Source organism: Chrysemys picta, chromosome 17, assembly GCF_011386835.1.
Source record: "Chrysemys picta bellii isolate R12L10 chromosome 17, ASM1138683v2, whole genome shotgun sequence".
Lineage (NCBI taxonomy): Eukaryota > Metazoa > Chordata > Testudines > Emydidae > Chrysemys > Chrysemys picta.
This window is the reverse complement of record NC_088807.1, coordinates 2,077,306-2,092,017: the sequence shown is the minus strand read 5'-3', so window position 1 is coordinate 2,092,017 and position 14,712 is coordinate 2,077,306. Positions and strand designations below refer to the sequence as shown.

At 47.5% G+C, this 14,712-nt stretch overlaps 1 protein-coding gene across 1 annotated transcript; it reads right to left on the bottom strand.

The window, feature by feature from the left end:
* Nucleotides 1–6,891: 6,891 nt before the first annotated feature.
* LOC135976412 (thyroid transcription factor 1-like) lies at nt 6,892–13,676 on the bottom strand. Its single transcript, XM_065571854.1, has 2 exons — nt 13,427–13,676; nt 6,892–9,160 (listed from the first exon to the last, which is right to left on the bottom strand). The coding sequence occupies exons 1-2, from the start codon at nt 13,674–13,676 to the stop codon at nt 8,613–8,615; spliced, it is 798 nt and encodes a 265-aa protein (XP_065427926.1). The 3' UTR covers nt 6,892–8,612.
* Nucleotides 13,677–14,712: the final 1,036 nt, after the last annotated feature.

The following is a 14,712-nucleotide window of genomic DNA, read 5'->3' as shown; positions in this document are numbered from 1 at the left end:
CCCCCCCGCCTCCATGCATGAGGCTCTCAAGGAGTGCGAGAAAGTCGTTGCCATGGTGACGCAAGGTGGCAGGCGGGTTGGCGCGCTCGGCTGTGACCTCGTTAAAGCTGCTCGGCGGGTGGGACTCACTCCGTCGTTAGGCAACTTAGGGCTCAGCGGGGGATTTGTGTCCCACCCCACCTGGTGTCCTGGTTATCCCAGGGCCCTGCCAGGCCGCTGGCAAGAGCTGCTGGCCGCCCGCTGACCAGGGGGCGCTGGGCGCCCATGTCATTGAGAGCTGTCCTTTTATCTTCGTTAATCCGAGCACGGAGCGGCTCGAGGGCCGGCAGCGTCGCTGGGGCAAAGGCCGCCCTGGGCGCGGGGCAGGGGGCACGCAGGCAGGGCCCGGGCAGCACAGGCTAGCAGTCCCGGACTCCTGGGTTCTATTTCCTGCTGGAGGAGGGAGCAGGGACGGGGCAGTGGGTGGGGACGGGACGAGGCGTCTATTCCCCGCTCTGCCGCGGGACTGCAGGCAGCTGCCTTCACTCTCCACAGTGCAGTTTCCAGTCCTGTCTGCTTAGGCTGGGGGCTCTTTGGAGCAGGGATTGTACCTTGGGGTCTGGGTGGCACCCGGCCTGATGGGGGCCCCAATCTGGGTCCTGAACAGAGACTCCCTGAGTCCCCAGTGCACAAACCCCCGGATTAATGGGAATTAGGAGCATCTGTCTCTTAGGGGGTGGGGCCCAACCCCACCCCTTTCCTCCACATTTCACTCCTGTCTGATTACAGTGGAAAAGACCCCCCCGGGTCTGTCCACACTGCGCCCCGAGCCCTGGTTCTGACTCCAGTTTGAGCCCACAGGCTGTCCCCACACAAATTCGTCTGACTGGGGGCAGCTCAGGACCCAGGTCCAAGTCAGGCCCCACCCGTGGGGGTCTGAGCCCAAGTCCGGCTAAGACTCCGGTCCGAGCCCTGCTATCCTGCAGTGTGGACGCAGCTCCAGCCGCAGCCCCGAGGCAGAAGGTCTGTGTCATGCAATCTAGCTGGGTGACCTGGGGCCGGCAATTGCAAGCCCAATGCAGTGTGGACCCTCAAGTGGGGACTTGACCACCCCGACTCCACCTGGGTCCCCCAGACCTGGTTTTACAAAGCAGTATGGACATATTCTAACTCACGCCAATGCACTGTACAGGAGCCTGGTGCCAGGCGGAGGGGCTCTAGTACTTGGCAGGGTGCCGAGGGGTTAGCCGTTGCAGGGCCTTACGTCCCTCTGTGTAGTTTAGCTCTGACGGGCTTTTGGAAACGTGACTTCGGGCTGTGGATGAGGAAAACCCCGTGGCAGTTGCTTCTTCCCTCACAAAACAAGCTGGGTGCAAACAGAGCTTCCGCCACCAACCCACCAGCCTCCCCTCCTGGCCACGTTGCCCCAGAGATCTGAGCAGGAACCTGGTTGAGTTACTGGGCAGCTGACATCTGGGTTATCGGCAGCCCCAGCCCTGCTCCAGAGGAGGGCAGACAGCTGTGTTGATGCTCTGGTTAACCAGAAACAGGTACTGGTGGGCGAGGGGAGATCAGGTGTTGGAGTTAATGATGCATAAAGGAACTAGCAGTGTGTGATATCTCCTCCCAGCATCCACAGACCGGGGGAACCCTGCGGGCCTGCTCTGTGCTAGCCCCCAGCCACCTGCATCACGAATCTAGGTGTGTCTTTTTTTAGATCATGTGAGAGCAGCATGATTTGATCTAAGGGACTGGGCATGAGGCTCTGCGCCCGGCCTCCTGGGTTCCCCACTTTGAGAGCTCTCATAGTGCGAAGGGACTGGGAGTCAGGACGCCTGGGTTCTGTTTCCCATTATGGGAGGGAGGGTCATCGAATGGTAAGAGGGGACCCAAAACCTGGAAAATCCCCCCCCCCATGAGACTTTTGTTTGTTTTGTTTTTTGCTGGAAAAAAACCACAACCAACCAAACAAAAAAAAATAGTGTGTGTGGTGGGGAAAGGACTATTTTGGGTTGGAAACAAACCATTCTGGATGAAAACTGGCAACTCACTGCAGCCGACAGCCCCCCTAGGAAGGGTGTGGCCGGTGGGAGTGGTCTCTGGTTCAGTGTTTTGGCAGCAGGTAGCTCAGTAAACAGGCCGTGGCTTTTACCAGGGGGTCTGAAAAACCTTGACAAAGGAGCGCAGAGTCATTCTACCCCTTCCGCGGATGGGGAAACTGAGGCAGGGGGGTTGAGAAGGTCAATGCTCTCTTCACTAGGCCAAACTGCCTTCCCTTTCAGGGCATATGTTATAACACCGAATGAGCGGATTCCTCACCTCCATGCTGGGGATGGCACATGGGCGAGGTGGGAAGGTTTCCCTGTTTCTGTCGGAGCCCTACCTGTCCTGTGGAAAGAAGACATTCGTCTCCAGAGCTGTCAGTCAGCAATAGATCCCACCCAACCACCCCAAAAATACAGGCCAGATCAAAGGGGCTTGAAGGGGGGGTGCGATGCCTTTGAAAATTCCCTTGATTTTGCTCTCCAAGGGAAGCCTGTTGACTCTGAGCTACTGGAATGTTAGTCCTCAGGGCCCAGCTGTTTATCTAGCGACTGAAGTGTGCTGGGGTTGGGGAGAAGGTGGATTTTGCCAGCTGGCGTCCGTCTGAAATGTGTGCCCTGTCGCCCTTGGTTTCGCAGCTGCTTCCTGGGGAAGGGATGCAGCAAATTATTAATTGGCACTGGCCACTCCAGCAGTGTCATCCCTGAGCAACGGGATGAGCATGTGGCAAAAATTACCTGGGAGATGGGGGTTCAATTCCCAGCTCGGCCAAGACCTGGGTGATCTTGGGTCTGCATCACCCTGGGCCTCAGTTTCCCCAGCTGTAAAATGGGTTCCTTTGTCTGTTTAGATTGTAAGATCTTTGGAGCAACGACTGGGTCGGGGTGGCACCCGGCCCAACGGGAGCCCTGATCTTGGTTGGGGTCTATGCAGCGCCCGGCCCAGTGCGGCTCTGATCTTGGCTGAGGTCTCTAGGTGCTACCATATTAAAGGAAGATGTTTTGCCAAATCAAAAGCCCAGATCCAAACACTTCTCCCTTGCACTTGGGAAAGGCTTGAAGCTGGATCTGAACTCCCAGGAGGTCTATTCCCTCCTCTGAAATGAACCACACTCTCAGGTGTCAACACCCTTGAAGTCTGGATCAAAATTTAGCTGCTGGCAGAGTCCAAAAGGAAATCCCAGCTCCTGACCGCCATGAATTTTGAGCCCAACATTCCTCTCTCAAACTCACCCCTAAGTTATCTGGGGGCTTTTTGCACTGGACTCTCAGCTGTGACCCCAGTTAGAGTCCAGTGCAAAAAGCCCCCAGATAACTTAGGGCTACGTTTGCGGGTGGGGATGGGACGGAGAAATCAGCAGGGAAACCTGTCCTCACTGAGCAGATCAAACCCTTTAATTACCTTGATCAATCTGCCGGGCCAAACTCAGGATCAAACAGCTGCTTCTGCTAATCTCAGAAGCAAAGTCAACAGGGCTTGTTTTCACTCCTGGCGCCACACAGGAGCCTGTCTCTGTCTCTCAAGGGGCTCCCAAGAAGCAAAGCAAACCACAGGCTGACTCACTGGGGGGCAGACAAGGAAGCTGATAAATCAATATTGACCCAAAGCACTCTTGGCACACAATAGATCTGCAATAGATGAGGTCATTACCTCTCCCAGAGTGCGGAGGTGGCTGGGGGTTTGACCCAGCCCCTCGGAAGAGGGGGAAGCACCCCGGCCCTCTTGGAAGAGATGGAGGAGGAAAACAAATAATGATCTTTTTGGTCAGCTTCCGTGGTTAGGGGCAGCAGGGGCCGTGGGGGTTGGGATCCGCCTAGATGAAAAGCACTAGGAACTCCAGGGAGGAGGGCTTGGGGAAAAAGACCCTGGGCCTTTCTCTTCTAGAGGCTCCTGGCTCTGGTCTGGCCCCAGACTGGGGCATAGGCTGGCTCAGGGAATAGGGGGTCTCTCCCCTCTAGGGTAGCAGTTTCAGTCTGACCCCAGGTCAGGGAGGGAGCAATTCGCATTGATCCGGGGGGGGGATTCGCCTTCCTCTGCAACAGGTTAGTTGCAGGTTTAAACTAGTGTAACTGGGGTCACTTGAAGTCTTTAAATCCTGATTTGAGGGTTTCAGTAACTCAGCCAGAGGTTAGGGGTGGGTGTAGGGTGACCAGCAGGGCTGCCTGGGATGGGGGGGGGCAAGTGGGGCAGTTTGCCCTGGGCCCCGCAGGGGCCCCCACAAGAATATAGTATTCTATAGTATTACAACTTTTTTTTTATGGAAGGGGCCCCCCGATATTGCTTTACCCCAGGCCCCCTGAATCCTCTGGGTGGCCCTGGTGACCAGACAGCAAGTGTGAAAAATTGGGACGGGGGTGGGGGGTAATAGGAGCCTATATAAGAAAAAGACCCAAAAATCAGGACTGTCCCTATAAAAGCGGGACATCTGGTCATCGTAGGTGGGTGAGGTTCTGTGGCCTACAGTGTGCAGGAGGGCAGACTAGATCAGGGGGTCTCAAACTGGGGGTCAGGACCCCTCAGGGGGTCACCAGGTTATTACCTGGGGGGTCGCGAGCTGTCAGCCTCTACCCTAAACCCCACTTTGCCTCCAGCATTTCTAATGGTGTTAAATATATAAACAAGTGTTTTGACTTGATAAGGGGGGTCGCACTCAGGGGCTCGCTGTGTGAAAGGGGTCACCAGTACAAAAGTCTGAGAACCACTGGGTTCAAAGGATCATGATGGTCCTTTCTGGCCTAGTTCACAGCGTCCAGGCCTAGTTCAGGATTGAGCGTGGGGGTCTAGTGGCCAGCACAGGGGACTGGCAGCCAGGATACCTGGGGTTCTCGATTCTGCGTGTGACCACAGGCAAGTCACGTCCTTTCCTGGCAGCCAGGATTCCTGGGGCTCTCGATTCTGAGTGTGACCACAGGCAAGTCACGTCCTCTCGCTGTGCCTGGCTCTCACTGTGTAAAACACTTACCTCAAGTGGCAGGACGATTTGAATTCATATTAGGAAAGTGCTTGGAACTTTGCGGACAATCAAAGCGCTCTCGAGGTGCCGCCGGATTCTGTGCAATGCCCTTTATCAGAAATTCATCAGCATCAGACCCCAAAACCCACGCTAGGGAGAAGAGATTGCTGACTGTCAAGTGCGTGATCATACGGAAACCCCAGCCTAGGTACATATTTGCCTGCGAGAACAGAATGGTGCAGGTACATAACCTGCGTTATATTTATTTGAAAGCTGTGAACAGTATTTACTCAACCCAGCAGCGTGGCTTCTCCAGCAGCCAGCAAATAACAGCCGGTCTTAACACAGAAACACACCAAAATATTTACCTGGCAGCAGAAATTGTTCTGATCTCTCAGCCAGGTAAGTTCCAAGGGCCTGGGCCCGAAAGGCAGCGCTGCCAACTTTCGTGAGTCTTGCTGCATTTTGTTGTTTTCAGATCCCCAGCTCTTGGAGTCACGTGACTGCATGAGACTCTCCGCTTTCTTTTTTTTTTGTTAACCAAAGGTAATTGTTGAGCCCTCCGGGCTGCAGAGAAACACTTGGAAACGTGGCCTGAGCACCCCGAAAGGAAGTGCAACAAATTCAAAGAACCCAAAATTCATTTAAAAAAAAATCTTGATTTTTTTTTTTATTTTTAAACCAGTCTCATAATCTTTGACCATTTGGAGTTGATTCTCTGGGGAAGCAAAGGGAGGGTGGAGTGTAAATTAGCAGGATTGCAAACGAACATCAGAATGGCCCGAGTGGGTCAGACCAGTGGTCCGTCTAGCCCAGTATCCTGTCTTCCTACAGTGGCCAGTGCCAGCTGCTTCAGAGGGAATGAACAGAACAGGGCAGTCACCGAGTGATCCTTTCCCTGTTGTCCAGTCCCAGCGTCTGGCAGTCAGAGGTGTAGGGACACCTGCAGCATGGGGCTGTGTCACTGACCATCGTGGCTAATAGCCATTGATGGACCTGTCCTCCATGAATGTATCTAGTTCTTTCTTGAACCCAGTTATGCTTTTGGCCTTCACAACATCCTCTAGCAAGGAGTTCCACAGGTGACTGTGCACTGGGTGAAGGAGTTCTTTCTTATGTTTGCTTTAAACCTGCTGCTTATTAATTTCCTCAGGTGACCCCTGGTTCTTGTGTTCTCTGAAGGGGTAAATAGCACGTCCCTAGTCACTTTCTGCACACCAGCCATGATTTCATAGACCTCGATCATACCCCCCTGCCCCTTAGTTGTCTCTTTTCTAAGCACTGTTCAGCAGGGGTCAGAATTAGAGGGGTCAGGTTGGATTTACACTCCTATGGGTGAGGGGCCAGCACTTTAGGTACCAGTTATTTCCCACGGGGACAGATTTTACCCTCAGGGCCCCTTGATTTGGATTGATTTGGACCAAAGGAAAATCAGACACCGAAAAATGAGCATAGGGTCACCAGACTGGTGCATGATGGGAGACGTAGCCTGAGCAGGGAGCCTGGCCTGGGGGTCAATTAGAACTCTCATTGTGCAGCCTGGTGACATTTCAGAAGTGAGAGAGTTTTTTATTTTCAATTTGTTTTACTGAAAACGTGTGAATTTCCCTGAACCATTTTGATGAAAACACAACAATTTGTGTGTATGTTTTGTCTCAATTTTCCATGGAAAAAAGAACATTTTCCAACTAGTTTTAATGGTACAGCCAGACAGGACCACTATGATCATTTGGTCTAGTCCAACCCCCTGTATAACACAGGTGTTGGTACTTATATGCCAGATCTTTGGTTTTGTTAATTCTACTAAACCCTTAGCTTCAATGAATCCTGTAGCAAGGAGTTTCAAAGGCTAATTATACCTGGTATGAAAAAGTATTTCCTATGGATGAATGGAGAAGTACAACCAGAATAGCAGCTTTTTTAAGCAAGGGAGCAATATTTTATTTAACTCTTTGCCTTTTACCTGTCTCTAAAGAAGTTATAAAATATAAACACAGGTGTGATTTTAAATATATATATAATATAAGTACACAGGGAGATTCCAACTGCAAGTGTGTAGACTGTCCCTGATTTTCAATGTTATTCTAAGAAATGAAATTATCAAGTTAAAAAATAACCAATAGATTTTTTCCAATCTACATTTTTCTTTAAAGGCGAATAAATAAATGGATTTGGAAAGCATTATTAAGTACAATTAAAAGGATTATGTGATGAGTGTGATCATATTAGAATTGTAATATCTAGTTCTGATGCAGTGCATTCTATCTGTAGATCTCCAAGCTACAGCCTTTTAAAAAAACACAACAAAAAACGTTTATTTTCCCAATAAAAATGGCTTTTAGACCAGAATGAACATTTGAACGGAGAATTTTCATTTAGTTTTCTAGAGGTGTTTTGTTTTTGTTTTTTCATAGATTCCGTGGCTAGCAGGGACCATTGTGATCATCTAGTCTGACCCTTAAAACACAGGCCCGAGAACTTCCTCAAGATAATTCCCGGAGCAGATCTTTTAGAAAAACATCCCAGCTTGATTTAAAAAGTGTCAAGTGATGGAGCATCCACCACGACCCTTGGGTAAATTGTTCCAATGATTAATTACTGTCGCTGTTAATAATGTGCCTTATTTCCAGTCTGAATTTCTCTACTTCATCTTCCAGCCACTGGATCCCATTGTACCTCTCTCTGCTAGATTAAATATTTGTCCCTCATGTAGATACTTATAGACTGTAATCAAATCACCCCTTAACCTTCTCTTTAAATCATTGGTTGAGTTTGTTTTGTTTGTTTGTTTTTGTCAAAAAAACAACAACACCCAAATCCTGAACATTTTTTAGCAAATATTGTCAGTTTGGGGTTCAAATGTTTGTTTGTTTTTTATTTTTTTGAAACCCAAATATTTTTATCTAAAACATTTTTCAAATTAGCTTGTTTCAGGATGAAAAAAAATCCAGAAAAATTTGGCAGAGATTACAAAAGAAAAAACATTTTCATTTTTTTCAAAATGAACAGTGAACAAGAAATGGCACTTTTAAGACCAACGCAATACCCAAGATTTTACAAAAATGGTAAGGTGTCACTAGCCCCATCTGTCCCCCACTAATGCTGCCACGCAGTCACCAAACCAAAGTGTCTGTGGTAAAAAGAAATGCCTCGTGTTTGTGTTCTTTGTACCCTGGAGAGAGCAGAGTGGAGTAAATGGGATGTGTGTTGTGAGCAGCTCCGTTGGGGTCTCTATTCTCAACCTTTGCAATCAGGCACCATTAGCTACGTATCCCATGCCAGTTCTGAAGGCTCCCTCAGAGGCGGATGCAGCTCTGGCCTAGCCCACTCCAAAGTCCCACCCACACCTGCAAGCAGGTAAGTTTGGGGAATTAATGGTGAAGGCTAGAGACTTGGGTTCAGTTCCTGCCTCTCCTGCTCCGCGTGTGACCTTGAACAAGTATTTCTGCCCTCAGATCCCTAGCTGTGAAATGGGGCACATCAGGCCGCCTTAGAACTAGGAAAAGCTGGTTTTGACTCAAACTTTTTTTGGTGGAAAAATGGAGATTTGGATTGTGCAAAATTTTCTGTGAACTCGTGTTGAATTTGTGGAATGATCTCAGTTCGGGAAAATAACCCCCGCCCCCCCCAAATGAAGCTACCACGACTTGCTAAACATGAGGCTTCTGTTGTTGGCCTTGGGCTGACAGTGTGCAGTAGTGTTGGGGCTCACGGCCAGGCCTTGGCCTCTGAGACCACCTTGCCCAAGTCCGGGGAGGTCGTAGTGGGCCTCTGGAGTGGATTTGTTCTCCAGCTCGGGATCTGCAAAGCCATAGTCAGCGTGGGAGATGACGGGGCTGCTGGCGCAGGTCTTGTGGAGCGCTGAGATTGGGCTCTGCGGCTGCTCCAGGTCCCGCTGCTTGGCTTGCCGCTTCATCTTGTAGCGGTGGTTCTGGAACCAGATCTTCACCTGGTTGGGGGTCAGGTGGGTGACCTTGGCCAGATGCTCCCGCTCAGGAGCAGTCAGGTATTTCTGGAGCTCAAACCTCTTCTCCAGCTCGTAAACCTGAGCCTGAGAGAACAGTACCCTCCTCTTCCGCCTGGACGTGTTCTGGAGGAAGAGGGTAGATTTGGCCACCTCCCCGATATATCCCAGGCAACCAGTGCTGGGCATGTTAAATCCAGACGGTCCCATGTACCTAGAGACTGGGAAAGGAACGAGAAAGTTGGGGTCAGTTTGGCGCCGAGGCTGTGAATGGGCCCCTGTTCCCAGGCAGATCCCCAGTGAAATCGACGTCCTCCCTATAGAATTAGGTTGGACTGGATGGGGCAATGTGTGTCTTCAAGTCTGCTCTCCTGGGTTCCAGCCGTGCGGATCCGGAGCTAGGATTGGGCCCTTGGTTTTAAATGTTCATGTAAAAACAGCTGGTGGCAACATCACTTTCGAATATTAATCAGAATTATTTAGCATAATAATTAACTGCTCCCAGTAGCTACGGAGCAAGGACAATGAGAAACATCCCGCCATTGGTTTCAATCAGGGCTTAATTTGTGCCGAGCCCCAGCACCTCTAAGCTCGGCAGTTCATCGCGCCGGCACCTCTGGGCTTGGTGCATCAATTACAAAAGTAAAAAAATTGCTTGAGCCCCGGCACCTCTTTCATTAGAAATTAAGAACTGATTTCAATGGAGGTTTCTACTTAAAAATCCACCGACCAAGCAGTACTTGGCAATTGCATAGGGTAACGCTTTTTAGCCCAAGATCTCAGAGCACTTTACAAAGGTGGCTCGGTGCCATTAGCCCCATTTTACAGAGGGGGAAACTGAGGCAAGGAGCGGCAAGTAGGGGATAAGTAGCATTAACTCATGAAGTGAAACTAGTTGACATGGTTACTTTCAATCTTGGGATTTTTAAAGTCGAAAAGAACTGCTGGTATCACTAGTCTAAACAGTCTGAATTTAAAAAAAAAAAAAGCTTTGATGGTAACATTTAAAATATTAGGGTTTTAAGTTTTTGTTTTTTAATAATTATTTTAAATCTGTGGAGTAGAAAGGATTTTAGAGCACTCCGAAAAACCGGCTGTTGAACAGCAAAGCTAGTTCAAACCTTAAACTATAGAAGGGTCACTGCAACAATTTTGGTATCATTAGGGTTTTATTTTAAAGCAAAACATGTGCCCGCCATGCAAATAGATTCAATGTTACGCTGGCGTATATAACTGTGAGAGAGGTGCCTGGAAACCTGGGTTTCATTTGGGGGAAGTAAGGAAATACACAAGCAAACATGCTGAGTTATTATTTGACACAGTTTGTTCTCTTGGAGATTACAATGGATTCATGATAGATTCCCAGGTCAGAAGAGGCTACTGCAATCATCCAGTCTGACTTCCTGTTTTACACGGGCCAGAGATAAATAATAAATAATTCCCCCAAATAATTCCTGTTTGAACGGAGCGTATCTTAGAGAGAAACAGGCTTTTATGCTCTCCATCCAGTTTCCTCGGCCCATCACCAGAAGGAATGCTCTGAACTGCCTGGCAATTATTTCCCGGTAGCCAATTCGATTCCCTTTTTGAATGTTCCAGATCTGACTAGGAGATCTTAAGTATCGGTTTTAAATATAGAGCCATGATGGGTTTCTATTGGGAGGGGGGGAATGAGTAACTGATTGTTCTTAGGTAAACAGCAATAGCTATTAGCTATTAGGTAAACTCTGAGTTGCTTAGCCAGTGTCAAGGAGATTGGGGGCAGATTCCCAGCCCCATTGCACCATTGATTGTGATCTACACCAGTTGAGGATCTGACAGTCACCCTTGTTGGTTTCATGAATGTAAAATAGGACTTTGTTCTGTTGATCTCTTTGAAGTTTTCTCCAGAGTCACAGGGCTATGAAGGAGATCTGAATCTGACCCAAATATTAATTTCTCAGCCTGAATCAGCAAGAGACAGACGCAAACACATACATCAAAATATCTCACCAGTGCCCTAGGAAATCTGCACCACTCAGCTAGGGAATAACTTGGTCACTTTCCTGTTTAGAACAGCAGCTAGATTATAAACCACAGGGGATAAATTAACCTTGATACGTGCCTTTTAAGCAACAGGATTTTAAAAGCATGAGAATCCAAATGGTGCATCAGCTGATCTTAAATTGTGGCTTCTTTTTTGAAGGGAACACATAATTCTATGGCATGTGTTATACAGGTCAGACTACATGATCCCAAAGGTCCCTTCTGGCCTTGGAATCTATGAATTATATAAATCCTAGTGATATACTTAGCAGAGCAGCATGTGATCAGAATCAGTTTCCTGGGGATCAGATAAATAGGGAAACGTTCGGACAGGAAAAATTCAAAATATTCTAGCTGGGTGGAGTACAAGCTCTTAGCTAGAGGACTTGTGGCACCTTAGAGACTAACAAATTTATTAGAGCATAAGCTTTCGTGGACTACAGCCCACTTCTTCGGATGCATATATGCATATAAGCTTATGCTCTAATAAATTTGTTAGTCTCTAAGGTGCCACAAGTCCTCCTGTTCTTCTTTTTGCGGATACAGACTAACACGGCTGCTACTCTGAAGCTCTTAGCTGATGCTGCTTTCTTTATTTCTCAACATCAGTTTCCCTTAGAGTTTAATATGATCACTGAATATCAATTTAATAATTTACAGGTTGTATTAATTGTGTTTTTATATTTGATCGCTACATATTCCTGGGAGTTTGCTTTATATGTATATGTTAACATGCCACTTTAATAATAATAATAATTAATAATATAATAATGATGATTAATAATAAAACCTAGCTCTTGTATAGATTCATAGATTCCAAGGCCAGAATGAACCACTGTGATCTAGTCTGATCTCAGGCCAGAGAACTTCCCCAAAATGATTCCCAGAGCGGATCTTTTAGACAAACATCCCATCTTGATTTTAAAATTGTCAGTGACGGAGAATCTGCCACGACCCTTGGTCAGTTGTTCCAATGGTTAATTACTCTCCTCGTTAAAATTAATATAGCGCTTTTCATCAGTAGATTTCTGCTAATTAAAATGCTAATGTTTGAGCTAGTTTTCCTCTTGAAAGAGGACTTGTTAAAATCTCTTGTCTTCAAATAACCAAGTGAGATCTTCAGTTGTATAATGTAATGTTAATGTGCATATATTAATTTCCATTAAGATTTTGCAGAAACTCGGTAACATAATTAAACGTTCCTATAAATTATACACAAATCAGCGATCGAAGTGGATTAAATTGGAGAAATCTCACTTAACAGCTGATTGTTTGGAGTTTTCTTTTTAAAAAACTACTGGGATGAAGTCATTTGCAATCCAACCATTAGAGAAGGGTCTTTGGAATTTTAGACACAATCCTGCAAACTATCCAGTACCCAACATAACACCTACTGCTCAGTAAATCTATTAACGCCAATGTCCAGTCCTCCAACTGCTGTAAATCAAAGTCAAGGCAGCTGTGTTGATTTACGCTCGCGGAGGAGCTTAGCCAAGAAGCTTGATTCTCTGCTCATACTGGTGTAGATCCTGAGGAACTCCATTTAAACCTTCGCTGTAAATGAGCGGCTTATTGGCTTCAGTGGGGCAACTCCTGTGAGTAGCTAGCCTGACCGTCTAGGGCTGAAGTTTGTTTATTGGGGTAGTGGCACAACTGGGGTGTTCTTAAAAATTGGAGGGCCAAATCCTGACACCCCTACTCAGGGCAAAACTCCCATTGACCTGAAGGGGCATTTAGCTAAATTTAGTCAATCCAGGGTCTTTTCTTTCTTCATTCGTATTTTTCACATGCCGCTTGAGGATTTACAATTAGGTGTATTTAAGATATCGCTGTCTCTCTATCCATCCCCATACACTCCATCTGTCCTAACACACACACACTATCTAATCTACCTATTCCCATATACTCTATCTATCTATCTATCTATCTATCTATCTATCTATCTATCTATCTATCTATCTATCTAATCTGAATTATAAAATCAATGTGTGTTTTTCAGAGGCAGGTGAATCAAAAGTCCTATTTTTTTTTAAACCAGAGGCATTTACCTTGCCTTCTAGATCAAGCAAAATCAATGCTACAATGGGGCTATTGATTTAAATTGCATGATATGGCCCCATAACAAGGGTTCAGTGCGGATTAAGGCTAACAAATAAGACCGTTCTGAGCTCCAGAACCAAATTGTGTTCACCTCAACTCCGATGAGTGGCTCCATTGAAGCTAACTCTCTGGGGAAGGTTTCAGAGTAGCAGCCATGTTAGTCTGTATCCGCAAAAAGAACAGGAGTACTTGTGGCACCTTAGAGACTAACAAATTTATTATGCTCTGATAAATTTGTTAGTCTCTAAGGTGCCACAAGTACTCCTGTTCTTTTTTCTCTGGGGAAGGTGAGCTGATATTGATCTGGTATTTCTAATGGGCCACAGGCTGTAGCATCTATAATCTGTGTTTCTTTCACTTACTTGGTGGGTACGGTCCGTCCTGCGTCTGGCCGTACCAATCTCCATTGGTGACTCCATTGCGGTAATTGTCCTGGTGGTAGGCTGGTAGGTCAGCAGGGCCTGGGAACGTCCCAGCGCAGTAACCTCGCATGGAGCTTTGAGAAACGCAGTGAGTGACGGAGAAACCAGAAGAACCCAGCGCAGGCTGAAGACAAGGCTGGTGAGTGACCTGCATGAACTGCCCAAACCCTTCCATGCATGAGGTTTCCATGGCTAAAAAAACCTCTTCGGCTCCTCTGTGGAACTTGGCTTGGTAACTGCGTTAAACTGGCTGGTCCCCAGAGCTCATGTGAAACCTGCCTGTCCTGAGACCTCAGAGGTGACTTTTTCTTTCTTTTTTTTTTTTTGCTTTGGTGACTGTCATAAACCCCAGACTTTTGCTGGAGGTTTCAGGGTAAACCCAGCTTCTCAGCTTTCATCTTATGCACACACCTTATCAGGGCTTATGGGCAGCAGACGCCACAAGGAGAGGAGGGAAAGGGAGGAGGAGCCTTCCTCTTCAGAGCCTCAAACAATAGGGGTGAATATGCCACAAGCCTAAGTTAATTGCAACTCTGATCCGTTTAAAACCATGTGCAAGGCAGTGGGTGGGGGAGTGCTGAAAAGCAAGGCTCAAGGCAAGAGGAATCAGAGAAATCCTCATTTAGGATCCTGGTGCCAGATCCTCAGCCAGTATAAATTGTCATAACTCCATGGAAGTGAAGTTAGTGGTGTTGAGGATACGGCTCATTGATTGCAATGGAGGGACCCCAGTTTGCACCAGCTGGAGATCTGGTCCCATTGGGGCAACTAGATGTCCTCATTTTTATAGGGACAGTCCCGATATTCGAGGCTTTTTCTTTTACAAGCGCCTCTCAACCCCCACTCCCTGTCCCGATTTCTTCACGCTTGCTATCTGGTCATGCTAAGCCCCATTGATTTAGGCCTGCTGGGGATCTGGCCCCATTGACAGAAAACGTGAGAAGGGAAAGATCATGTAATCAATGCACTCCCTCTTCGCTGAGAAGTGGGAGTATGGAGATCACTTGTTCAGCGCAGAGGAATTTGTCATTGCATTTGTCTCCTTGAAAATGCTGCACCTTCGGGCTGGTCTACGCTGAAAACTTGCGTCAGCCTAGCTATGTTGCTCAGGAGTGTGGAAAACCCAGGAGAGCCGGAGCTATGCCAGCCCAACTCCTGGGAGCCAGCACAGTTCTTCTGTCGACCTAGCTACTGCCTCTCTGGGAGGTGGATTAACGCCCATCACT